This window comes from Hesperophylax consimilis, chromosome 21, assembly GCF_061612785.1.
Source record: "Hesperophylax consimilis isolate HC1 chromosome 21, BYU_Hcon_1.0, whole genome shotgun sequence".
NCBI classification, from domain to species: Eukaryota; Metazoa; Arthropoda; class Insecta; order Trichoptera; family Limnephilidae; genus Hesperophylax; species Hesperophylax consimilis.
In genome coordinates, this window is record NC_142856.1 from 26,135,059 (window position 1) to 26,148,173 (window position 13,115).

At 40.9% G+C, this 13,115-nt stretch overlaps 1 protein-coding gene across 1 annotated transcript in view; it reads left to right on the forward strand.

The window, feature by feature from the left end:
• Positions 1–13,115, forward strand: part of Sbf (SET domain binding factor) — a 181,566-nt gene that overhangs the window by 126,429 nt on the left and 42,022 nt on the right. Inside the window, exons 15-16 of the mRNA XM_089644755.1 lie at positions 404–510; positions 4,713–4,890. Of these exons, the coding sequence (XP_089500881.1) occupies positions 404–510; positions 4,713–4,890 (285 nt within the window). The remainder of the gene's footprint in view (positions 1–403; positions 511–4,712; positions 4,891–13,115) is intronic.

Below are 13,115 nucleotides of genomic sequence, written 5' to 3' on the forward strand. Positions count from 1 at the left end.
ATGGAAAATGGCGTTTGAAAAAAAAATTTGTTATTTTTCTTTTATGTTTTGTACTCAAAACTTATTAATGAATTGATTAAAATACATAAAACGTCGTGCTTGTTAATTGAAATACCTTATTACATATAAATTTATTTGACTTTCAATGTGTACATGCTCACTACAGTCAAATGAAATGTAATATCAGCCGATATCTCAGAATTATCTTTTTCAATTATGCCTAAGACTATAATAGTTATTTTTCTATAATCTTGCAATAAAGCAGAAAAGTGCCGGCGAACCATAGAAAGCACTCTTTAAAATGGGCGGCTGTTAAAGTAGAAAAAAACGTCACCAATGAGGCTCCTGAACGGCTGTTAAAGTGTTAATGGATCCATAATATATGTTATATACATTTTTACAGAGATTCCCCGGAGGCTCCTTTAGCCGACAGCCTCATGCGCTCCCAGGAGCCGAGCGCTTTGGAAATAGCTGCCGAACAGATGAGATTGTGGCTAAACATCGATCCAGGTAAGTTCCATTTGAAAATCTACCAATGCCTCCAACAAACATCTTGCTGCACTTTGTATGACAACATATTCAATTTGGCAAGTAATACCGCAAATGTGAAATGATACAGATTGTTGAAAAACCACAACACATTAGTCGTATTGCATGCTATGTGTTGATATGTATATTGTTCTAATGTTGGTAATTAGTATCTGCAGCTACATTCCAATACTGGTTGATGGATTCTTCTAATGGAACATATCCCTTCACGTGCAATAATTAATGGCTTATCTCAAAATGTATGTTTTCATATTCATGATTATGGGGAACACGGAAAAAAATGTTGGTTGATTGATCAAAAGAAGTCATCTGTTAACACTTTCAATGCATTCCCAATGTATTTACTTGATAGAACGTTACAATAACACAATTACAATTCAACACACCTTTAAAAACTGATATAAAGTCATTAAAGGCAATGAAAAAACTAACATGTAAACATAACCTATTTAACATAGTTTTTGTTTCATCACTTTTGATGAATTGAATTGGCATTGTGTTGAGTTATCTGGCTACCCTGTTAGGCACCTTTTCTAAAAGTATTCCATTTTATTTATTTATTATTATGGGCTTTTACAAACATCATGTGATATCATCTTAACTATCCCACAGCCAAGTGGGGGAGTAGGTAGTACCAAAAATTACTATCCTCCTTATATTAGCTTAACCTTTTGAACGCGTTAATTTGCTCCGTTTTATCTATACCCGTACGCGGTACATATTTTCAAATACCTATGCACCCAATTAAATGTCAAATTATAGCATTCTGGCATGATTTATTGGACTATATAGACAGAACAGATTATTCTCCACAATATAACAAATCCTCGTGTGTCAACACTCTTAGATGTTTATAAAAACAAAAACATAAAATTTCATACAAAGACGTACCGTATCTTTTGAATGTGGTCCCGCCATTCACTCGGCGTGTGTGTACTTAGGTGATAGACACAAGTGGGACACCATGATCACTTATCATTTTTAGTTATGAAAAGTTGTGAATGACATACTAGTACTAACGCCATCCGTTGACAAAAATGTAAACTAAAGGACTAAAAGGCGCCAAGAGGCGCACTTGATTATCGATCTTTTTTTATCAAATACAATTTTATTTTTGAGAAATTCTTGTAGATGTCTGTTCCTCGAATGTCCAAGCGAGCAAGAAATACATTTATGATGAAAGAGCGCTGGAATATCGGTCGTCAAAGTTTCTGTTTCAACTGTTGATACAGCCGCGTGTGAGTATGGACTTTTTGCCGTAACAACAGTTGATAAATACTTGACATATCATTTAAGTATTTTACGTATTCCTGCGCAACTACGTAATTTACCATTAACAATCGACTGAATAATTGGGATTTCTATAGTTTAAAAGCCCGTAAGACAGAAAAATCATGGGGTGGTCGGAAGACCCACTTGGTTACAGACGTTTTGTTTGGCATCTTGGCCTGTCAAGAGTTAACCCTTTACACTCGAAAGATTTTTGGTATGTGCATACCGCCAAATCGATGCATTTTTTAAGAAAAATAAATCATGAATGGAATGGCGAATGAAATGAACCAAGCGCGTCTACATGCACCAACTTGTCACGGCAGCAAAATGCCGTATCTAGAATTACAACACATGATTTTTTTTCGTTTTGTTCATTTTGGGTTGCAGCTGTCAAATATGATTCAAGCGGGATGGTACACACGTTGACTTACACTTGAATTTATGCGTAAGAATGTGCGTGAATACTTAACATACCATTCAGCAATATTTAAAAGTTTACACACATGTAATTCTTTCATAGATATTTATTTTATTTTATTTATTAGATTACATTAGATACAAGGATATAACAAAAATGACAAGCTAATAATATTGCAATAACTGTATAAGTATATTAAAAATAAGTACAATTGTTATTATAAGTTGTAGGTCGATATTAGTTCCTAGCTAGGCATATTGCCCATTCTAAGGAACCAAATGCTGTTAAAATTGCTAAAAATTTATTCTGTAAAATTAAAGTGTTGTCAAAATTGAATATATATTAAGTATTTACTAAATGAGCCATTAATAGGTAACCATGTCAAATTTTAAGTGACATTATTTAATAGTTTTTCAGACTCCACCCATCGCTAGAGTACATATACAGGGTGTATCGGCAAGTACCCGACAAACTTTAACCAGCTATTCCTCAGCACATTTGGAGTAAAAAATGTTATGGGCGCTTTGCTGTCCGGTAACATTTTTTTTCCATTAAAAACAAAAAATAAATAAAAAATTTACACTCCGTCACTGTCATTTGCATTGTTTCTCGTGTTCAACAGCTATTATTAGCAAGTGTGTCAAAAAGTGTCCTCGCTCTTTCGTACACACTAAATAATAATAGTTAAAATTGAGACGAATGGTGCCGTGCCATTTCGTTGTGATTGTAAAAGCGCGCCAACGTAGGTACGTACGTACATTATTCAACGAAACTCAAACAAAATATTGCCAGATGGGTTTCCAAACTTTGACAAAAGATAAAACATTGGTGACATGTGGTGAAAATATGAATAATAAATTTTTTATTAAAAAAAAAATGTTACCGGACAGCAAAGTGCCCATAACATTTTTTTACTCCAAATGTGCTAAGGAATAGCTGGTTAAAGTTTGTCGGGTACGTGCCGATACACCCTGTATACTCTAGCGATATATATTTACTGCAGAATCACTCTGTTACTTTAACGATATATTGGATTTTAATGACTTGTTTCTCAATCAAACTTTGTATTACTATTTATCTGTACTAATATGATTTTGGTTGAATTTTATTGAAAAGTAAAAAAAAAACAATATATTAAAAATATTGAGGAATAAGACTTTATTTTCTTGCCGCCATAGCGGCGGCACTCAAGTAATATGGCAAACCTGGCATGCCGCCTCTATGGAGGAACTTAGTGCTAAGGGTTAATATATAAAAAAAATTACCTGAGTATGTTTGTGGTTGCAAAACTCGAAAAGTAGTCGACCTATATCGCTGAAAATTTCAAAGTTTGTTCTTATTTTATTTATTTATCTGATAATATTGGATCTCAAAGCCTGAACATTTTTGACTGTTGTAGACGGAAGTGGTGCCCTCTGTTATTGCCAGAAAGAACCGTTGAAGTTTTAAACAGCAAACTCGATGAGAAAATGTGAAAAAAAAAATGTACTAATTGCATTTTTACTAACACTTTGTCTCAAGTATGTAACTCCAAAAACTGCCTCATTCCTACACTACTGGTTCGGTACCTGGCCATTAAATGGATAAACTTTTATTTTCAACAAATTATTATAAATTAATATCCATGCAAATTGAAAATATCTCCCGAGTAAAAATAAATGCCGCTGATGGGAATTGAAGCCGCGCCTTCTGATGTCTGGTCAGGTGCTCTGATACCACTGAGCTACGTCGGCTTATTTCCAACAAGCCAAATAATTCAATACGTACTAGTACTTCAATCAAAAATTACTGCTTATTATATTTTTTCACCTGTAGTGGGAAATTTAGCTCTAACAAAGCCTTTCCTACAAAATAAAGTTAATTGTTTACAGGTGAATTGATTGATTGGATGTTAATTTTTTCGGGAGATATTTTCAATTTGTATTGATATTACAGATGACTAATTATTGCTTCTAATAATTCATCATCCTTTGTGCTATGCATAAAAACTTTCTCTTGTAAACATTACTTTATAATTAAAAAAATAATAATATTTCACCAACAAATGTAGATATAATATGTCTCGACGCCATCTAGTGGGAAATTCAACACTAACAAAGCCTTTCCTACAAAAATAAAGTTGGTCGTTTACAGGTGGAAAAATGTAATAAGCAGTAATTGTTGATTGAAGTACTAGTACATATTGAATTATTTGGCGGGTTGGAAATAAGCTGACGTGGCTCAGTGGTCCAGAGCGTCTGACGGGACATCAGAGGGTGCGGGTTCAATTCCCGTCGGCGGCATTTATTTTTACTCGGTTGATATTTTCAATTCGTATTGATATTTCAGGCGACTCATTATTGCTTATAATAATTTGTTATCCTTTGTGCTATGCATAAAAAAAATCTTGTCTTATAAACATTAGTTTATCATTAAAATAATATTTTTATTTTTAAATTTTACAGTTCACTGTATACTATTCAATTTTTCTTAGACAAGCAACAGGAGCTGATAAAGAGCGAAGAGTCCACCATCTACAGCCAGGCCATCCACTTTGCCAACCGGATGGTCTATCTGCTGGTGCCCCTTGAGGCCGGCCGGAGACAGGACGTGGACCGGTCCCGGCACCACGACCATCACGACGAGAGGACCAGCAACTCCATCACCAATAGGTTGGTAGGGGAAAGTGGTCACCATTCGTACGCGGGGCACATTCGTACAGTTAGTATAACAGAAAAACTGAAAGGCACACAAACACGCCTTTGCTTGTGTGCATAGACATACCGGCTGCCATGTTGTTAGCAGAGTGTCGCGTCAGTCGCACTACGGTGTATCAGCTGACAAGATGTAATGTGTTTTCGCGCGCGATGAGTACATTTTTTACCTAAGTTTAGTTCGTAATTGTAAGTAGGATTGTTATGTTTTTGACAAAATGGTGATGATTGATTAATGTTAACATTGTTTATTTTGAGCTTTAATTAGAGACACAAGGTCGCATCTCGGAGTATACAGACCTTACCCCAGCATTCGGGGCTCTGCTGGGGTGGACCTTTTATTTCCCTAGATACTCGTGGGACCAAATATGGACTGTAAAAACAAAAACCAAAACAACACTGACGAGGGACCTTTAAGGAACCTAGGGGGAGTGGAAGGAGGAGTTGAGGCCGCCTCGGTGGACTCATCCCTCTTGGGGCCTTTGAGGAACCAAGAGGAAGTGGAGAGGAGAGATGGGACCACCCTGGTGGACTCTTCCCTTGAGGGGCCCTCTGGGAACCATAAAGAAGGACTTCCGACGGACGCAACACGGCGGGATCCCCCAGGGGATCCAGACGTGGAAATGCAGGGACCATTAGGGGACCTGGAAAATAACTTCTTTAAGAACCCCCGACTCCAACTGGGGCCCTCGGGGAACCAGCGGAGAGGGGGGGACTTAAAGAAGAGACTCACTCCAACAACCACCGCTGAGGAAGACAAGGTAAAGTCCCTGTCAGACGATGTGAAAAAAATTCACATCAGTAAGAAACTCAGTAGGGCTGCGAGGAGAAAACTCAAAAGAGAGAAGCAGGGGCGGCAGGAAGGAAACCGGGAACAACCAGGGACTGTAAAAGTCCGCTGGGGACAACCAGGGACCTCGAAGGCCGGAACCAGGCAAGGCAAACCAGGGACAGACCGGAAGCTAACGGGGACCGCAGAAGGTAACCGGGAGCAACCTGGAACGCCCGGGGAAAAGAAGGCTGGGAAGAGGAGAAGAACCTCACCAGAACCTAAACCCTTGGGGCTTTCACCGGGAAATTCCAGGAAAAAGCCCCGAGGAATTCTCACCTCTGCTACCTATGCGGAAGCCGCTGGAAATAAAATTCGAGTGGCTGTTGTACATAGGAACAGAGAGGAAGAATTTACAAAAGAGCAGGAGGCCCTCGTGAGTGAGGCGGCCGCGGATCTGATTTTGAGCATCCCAAAGGGGCAGTTCAAACCCAGATTCGACGAATGCTTCACTCAGAGGGGCGTCCTGAAAATGACCTGCTCCGACAAGGAGTCAGAGACATGGCTGAGGGAGATGGTGCCGACCATACGGAAATGGCAGGGCTGCGACCTGGAGGTGGTGGGGTTGCAGGAACTGCCAAAGTACGTAAAGGTTATGGCAGTAATCCCCGAAAATGGAGCAGTAAGCACCGAGAGGTTGCTACAACTGCTGGAGAACCAGACTCCCCGGCTACACACAAAAAAATGGATCGTCCACGACTCGATCAGGGATAAGAACATGTATCGCCTGATCATGAGTGTGGACGAGGAAAGTGTGAAGGTGCTGAGGGAGATGGGGATGACGGCGCATGTCGGGATAAGGAAGGCCACTTTCACGGTGCGCTCTCCTAACACCGAGGAGCGTAAATAGGAGGAATGACTTAAGGATTAGGCAGTAATGGCTAAAAACTTACAGTTCATTCAAATAAACTTGCACCGCAGTCCGGCAGCGACTGCAGTGCTTAGCAGTAGAGTCACTCGGGACAGTGTGGACGTCGCGCTGATCCAAGAACCCTGGACTTATAGGGGGAAGGTCAGAGGACTAAACATGAACCAAGGTCTAATCTATTATAACGAGTCGGGGGACAGACCCAGGGCCTGTATTCTCATCAGAGGGATACCTGGCACACTGCTACCCGAACACTGCAGTAGGGACTTAGTGGCTGTGAAGCTACAGGTCACGCTGGACCAAAGAAGCAGGGAAGTAGTTGTGGCATCAGCATACATGCCCTATGACTCTGTGGAACCACCACCCTCAAGGGAAATAACGAGACTCGTCCAGGACTGCAGGGAGAAGGGTAGGGAACTGATACTCGGAGCAGATGCTAACTCGCACCACACTGTGTGGGGGAGTACGGACATCAACAAACGAGGACAGGACCTCCTGGAATACCTGATGACAGTGAACCTTGAGATTCTTAATAGAGGTAGGGAACCCACCTTCGTTATAAGTAACAGACAGGAGGTGATAGACCTCACCCTAGGAACATTAAGAGTCTCAGGATGGAGAGTATCGGACGAACCATCCCTGTCGGACCACCGACACATAGAATTTAAACTAGAGGGAGAAACAAGCAAAACGGGGACCGATACATATAGGAACCCAAAAGCAACTGACTGGACTAGATACTCGGAGGAACTAAATATAGGAATGACAAGATTCCCAGCTAAATACGGCTGCCCCGAAGAAATTGAGGACGCAGTAGAAGTACTGAGAGACTCAATGATAAGGGCATACGAAAATAGCTGCCCTCTGAAGACAAGTACCAGGGACAAAACACCGTGGTGGAGCAGAAGACTGCAGGAGCTACGGAAAATAGTAAGGCAAGCTTTCAACAAGGCCAAAAAGTCAGGAAACTGGGATGCCCACAAGCAATACCAGAAAGAGTACAAGGTGGCAATCCAGAAAGCCAAAACATGCTCCTGGGAGAAATACTGTGGGGAGGTGGAAACCATCCCACAGACTGCAAGAATCCAAAAAATTCTTGCAAAAGACCCAGGGGCAGCAAAAGGCCCATTCAAAAAAGCTGATGGAGGATATACCAACAGTTGGGAGGAGGAGTTGGAGGTACTGCTGGGGAAACATTTTCCCGGCTACAAAAAGTTAGAAGCAAATGATACCGGTCCACCACCAGCCCGAGTTACACGGGAAGGTAAGGACTGGGACACTGCGGCTAAAATAGTTACTCCCTCCAGAGTTAAATGGGCAATCAGAGGGTTTGACCCTTTTAAAAGCGCAGGAGAGGATGGAATCTTTCCGGCACTTCTACAGAGGGGCCTAGATACAATCCTACTTCCGGTGACGAAGATCCTGAGGGCATGCTGTGCCCTCGGATACATCCCCATACCATAGCGGAAGACAAGGGTAGTGTTCATACCCAAACCGGGGAGAGCTGACTACGACCAACCAGGTGCATTCCGCCCAATTAGCCTCACCTCATTTCTTCTGAAGACAATGGAGAGGCTAATGGACAGGCACATAAGGGACGGGGCACTGAAAGAGAAGCCCCTCCACGAGTTACAGTTTGCTTACCAAGCAGGTAAGTCAGTCGACGCGGCACTGCACAGGTTGGTGTACAAACTGGAGCAGGCACAAGCGACTGGGGAACTGGCGGTAGGGCTATTCCTGGATATAGAGGGAGCATTTAACTGCACCACTATTAAATCCATTGATGAAGCGGCAGAAAGACATGGACTCGACAAAACCACCAGAAGGTGGCTGAGGAACATGCTCTCAGGCCGGATACTTACGGTGACAAGGGGTGAGGTAAGCATCAAAGTGCTGGTGACACGAGGGTGTCCACAGGGAGGGGTCTTATCACCCTTGCTGTGGAGCCTGGTGGTGGACAACCTCATCCGGAAACTCAACAACAGGGGCCTATATACGCAAGGGTATGCGGATGACATTGCAACCATAATAAGGTGTTGGGATGCAGACACAACCCGAGGCCTTATACAGTCAACACTGGCAACAGTGGAAGAATGGTGTGAAGAAACAGGACTGTCAGTCAACCCAGACAAGACAGAACTAGTAATCTTTACGCGTAAAAGGAAACTAGAAGGATGGAGCAATCCAACCTTCTATGGAAAGGAATTAGAACCCTCTGACACGGTTAAGTACCTCGGAGTCATCATAGATGCCAAACTGAGCTGGAAAAACCAGGTGGAAACTGTAGGCAGAAAGGCCTGTGCTCTGATGTGGGCAACTAGGCGAATCTGCGGCAGAATGTGGGGTCTCAAACCTAAAATGATGCAATGGCTTTACACAGCCGTTGTAAAACCAAGGATCATGCACGCAGCCCTGGTCTGGTGGAGGAGAACAACACTGAAAACAGTGATGGTCACACTCAATCACATACAGGGACTTGCATGCAGAAGCATCACAGGAGCCATGAGAACCACTCCAATACTAGCCATGGGAGTGCTGCTGAACCTACCCCCACTAAACATAGAAATAGAGGGGGCGGCGATGGCGGCAGCCTACAGGTTACATTGCAATGGCCAATGGAGAGGAGAGTTGCCCAGAAACAGTCACACGGAGATAGGAATAAGACTGAGGGCAATTAGTCCGACGGCTGGGATGAAGCAGGACGGCAAACAAGCCGAATACTTCTTCGGACAGCTGTTTAAAGTGACGTACCCCACAAGGGAGGAATGGGACACGGTCCCAGGTCCAAACTCCAAACAGGAACTAATCTGGTTCACAGACGGGTCCAAGATGGAGGAAGGAACAGGGGCCGGGGTCTGTCTACAGGGATCTAAGAGGGAACTCAGTATACCTCTAGGAATGCACTGCACTGTGTTTCAAGCTGAGATGAAAGCCATCTTAGTCTGCGCACAGGAGAATATGAGTATCGGGTACAGAAATAAGAACATAAACATATGTTCTGATAGCCAGGCGGCCTTAATGGCACTGGAAAGTAACCGATGCAACTCCAGACTGGTGATGGAATGCAGGACTATCCTAATAGAACTGGCGACCATCAATAAAGTAACCCTGCTCTGGGTACCAGGACATAAAGGTATTGAGGGCAACGAGCGGGCTGACGAACTAGCAAGGAAAGGGGCGAAAGCACCACTTGTGGGATCTGAGCCGGCCGTAGGAGTAGCAGCTTGCCATACCAAACTACATATCAAGAGGTGGGTCAAATCCCAACACTGGAAGGAATGGAAGAAGGCACCCGGAATGAGGCAATCTAAAGTACTCATAAACGGACCGGACCCTAACCGAACCAGGCAACTACTCGATATGGACAGAAACTCACTGAGGGAACTGGTAGGACTATTAACGGGACTATTAACGGGACCATCTCAGGAGACACATGCAACTGTTGGGAGTGGAAAACACCAACATCTGTAGGAAATGTGAAGAGGAGGAAGAGACTCCAATTCACCTATGGTGCCAATGCCCCGCTCTGCTGGGAATAAGGCTCAGATACCTGGGAAGACACAGTGTGGAACCAGAAGACATCGCCACATATCCAATGACAGCCCTGGTGAACTTCATAAAAGGGACCGGGTTACTGGCAAGGGAATGAGGTAAAATGGGAGATAGTACAATGGGCCTATGGCCTAAGTGCTCGCGGGGAACGTAAGTAAACCGCCTCCGACTATAAAAAAAAAAAAAAAACTGAAAGGCACACAAACACGCCTTTGCTTGTGTGCATAGACATACCGGCTGCCATGTTGTTAGCAGAGTGTCGCGTCAGTCGCACTACGGTGTATCAGCTGACAAGATGTAATGTGTTTTCGCGCGCGATGAGTACATTTTTTACCTAAGTTTAGTTCGTAATTGTAAGTAGGATTGTTATGTTTTTGACAAAATGGTGATGATTGATTAATGTTAACATTGTTTATTTTGAGCTTTAATTGTTATATTTCTCAAACTAAATTAGAATTTGTATAAAGTTGTATTTTAATTTTGTGCAAAGGCATGGGGTGCATTCGAACACCCAGAAAGGGGGCACATTCGTACGCGTACGAATGTTCCCCTTTAGATTTTATTAACCACCAGTATATCGAAATTAAATTTTTATGAAAATACCGTTCAATAATTGGCATATGTCAAAATCCTGGCAAAACAATCAACATTTATAATATTCATAAACTGGTAAAACTTGCATATTTTGAATCTTTTAATGCAAAAAATATTACAAGTGTATTTGAAAAGCCAGGTATATGGCCGTTCAATGAAATGGCCTTCAGCAATGAAGACTTCGCTCCCATTGACGTGTACGCTTCAAATAATTCGGTAAATGTGCCACATAATCCAGAAACAATTACTGTCGCTCTAGAACTACAACTTTCCACCAGCGTGTCATCGACTGATATGAATGAGTCAGATATTCGTGAGCAGTCGCCTTCTTTGCTCCAAAATCCTCAAGACATTATTACCGGAACTGGCGAACCTTCCACCTCTGCGGCTGAGGCACAATCTGAACCGAGTTCTTATCTTCCCATAACACCAGAAGTCATAAGACCTTATCCTACAGCCGTTAGAAATAGAAAAACCAATAAAGGAAGAAAACAGGGTAAATCCCGTATATATACAGACACACCTGAAAAAACTGAACTAGAACAGAGACATAGACAGAACGAATTGAAAAATAGAATAGGAAAGGAAAGCCAGAGCCAAAGCAGTGAAACGTAGTTTGAAGGAACTTAATTCAAGACAAAAAAAAATAGAAAGCGATGAAGATTCAGAGAAATCTGAATTTAGCTTGCGGGAGAGTTCAACATCTCCAGTTGATTTAGAAATGGACGAAGAGACTGATGATCGTGGTATCAATAATAATTTAAATGTAACACCAGCAAAAATCAAAGATAATTGTAATGTTTTGGTAAAGTTTGAAAAAAAGACCTCTGTTGTTTATTACGTCGGAAAAGTTCTGTCATTATTCGGGTACAGAGATGAAAATATCTTATCTTCGGAAGCATCCGGGATTACCACGGTCATTTTTTTCCCTGATATAGAAGACATACACACTCTGTATATCAGCGATGTCGCCATGATCATCCATGATCCTCAACCACGAACGGGCTGTAAAGTTAGAATGGCTAGACTTTTTACTTTTGCAGTTAATTTAAATAATTATAATGTGCAATAAGTTACAAAGTAACATACAAATGTATGATTACCTACTTTAAGTTTAAATTGTCAAAGACTCTACAACAATGTCATACAAAATGATTGTAAACATCTCATTTAGACTGATTGTAAAGCTTAGAATTATCAATAAGTAAACTAAGGATGAACGATTTTATTTTTTGTTATTTTTCTAAAGAAAGATTTATCGACTATGAGTCAAGTCACATATTATTAAATTAGTTCTTTGATAAATAAATATTTTTATAATAATTAATAAAAATTTTACGACTTTAATTGGCTTTTTAATTACCTTGTACAGGGTAATTAAAAAGCCAATCTACCCCATGGCGTACGATAGTACTCCACCTATTGTACGAACGTACCCCACGTACGGGGTACGTTCGTACAAATATCTTATCGTAGAAAAATGCATATAACCTTTTAACCTTTTGACATAATAGTTTCGGACTTTTTTGTAACAAACTACAATATATTTGTTACACTTGGGTACATAAATTCGATAAATTCGACAATTAATCACAAAGTAAAAAAATAAAATCTAAAAAGTGTACGAAGGGTAACCACTTTCCCCTACAACTGATTGTATTTGGCCGTCTTCTTCAAACAGAATATCTTGTTATCTCTATCACGATCACTAATCACCTTTTATCTTAAATACCAGTATATTTTTTATCATTATCGTTAGTTTTAATAGTTAAAATAATTTTCGAGTTTTAATTTTTCGGTTCTCCCAAAAATGCAGCAAAGCTATGGACGTCACCAGCCTCAAAAAACCCTACTTTTTTTTTACCAGCGCTGTATTTTGTATGGAAGTCGAGACATTTTTATTCTTAAGATTACCCGCTTTTAACAATGAAGAACACTGGGTAAAATGTTACCACGTCGTCACTAATGTTATTGTATTGAACCAAAGTGCAAAAATACATTCACAATCCCACCTGATAAACAATTTACTGGTATTTAAGAACCTGCATTACAACATTTTCATCAGTTCTAATTTGAATGTGGACCAGGGTGGCCAATGCATATTTTCTAAAATACCCACAAGAGATGAAGAGATGTTCAAATTCTCCACAGTTCCTTTACCTCCAAAGTGACACAAAATTTTCATTTCAGTTTCATTTAGGCTTTGAAAATAGACTCTTTTGAAAATTTGCTGCGAAAGAAAACAAAATATAGTATGTTCTCACAATTATTGTAAATATTATTTTTCAATATGGTTGGATAATCAAGAAATGCACAGAATCCCCGCACTTTCCCCTTGAA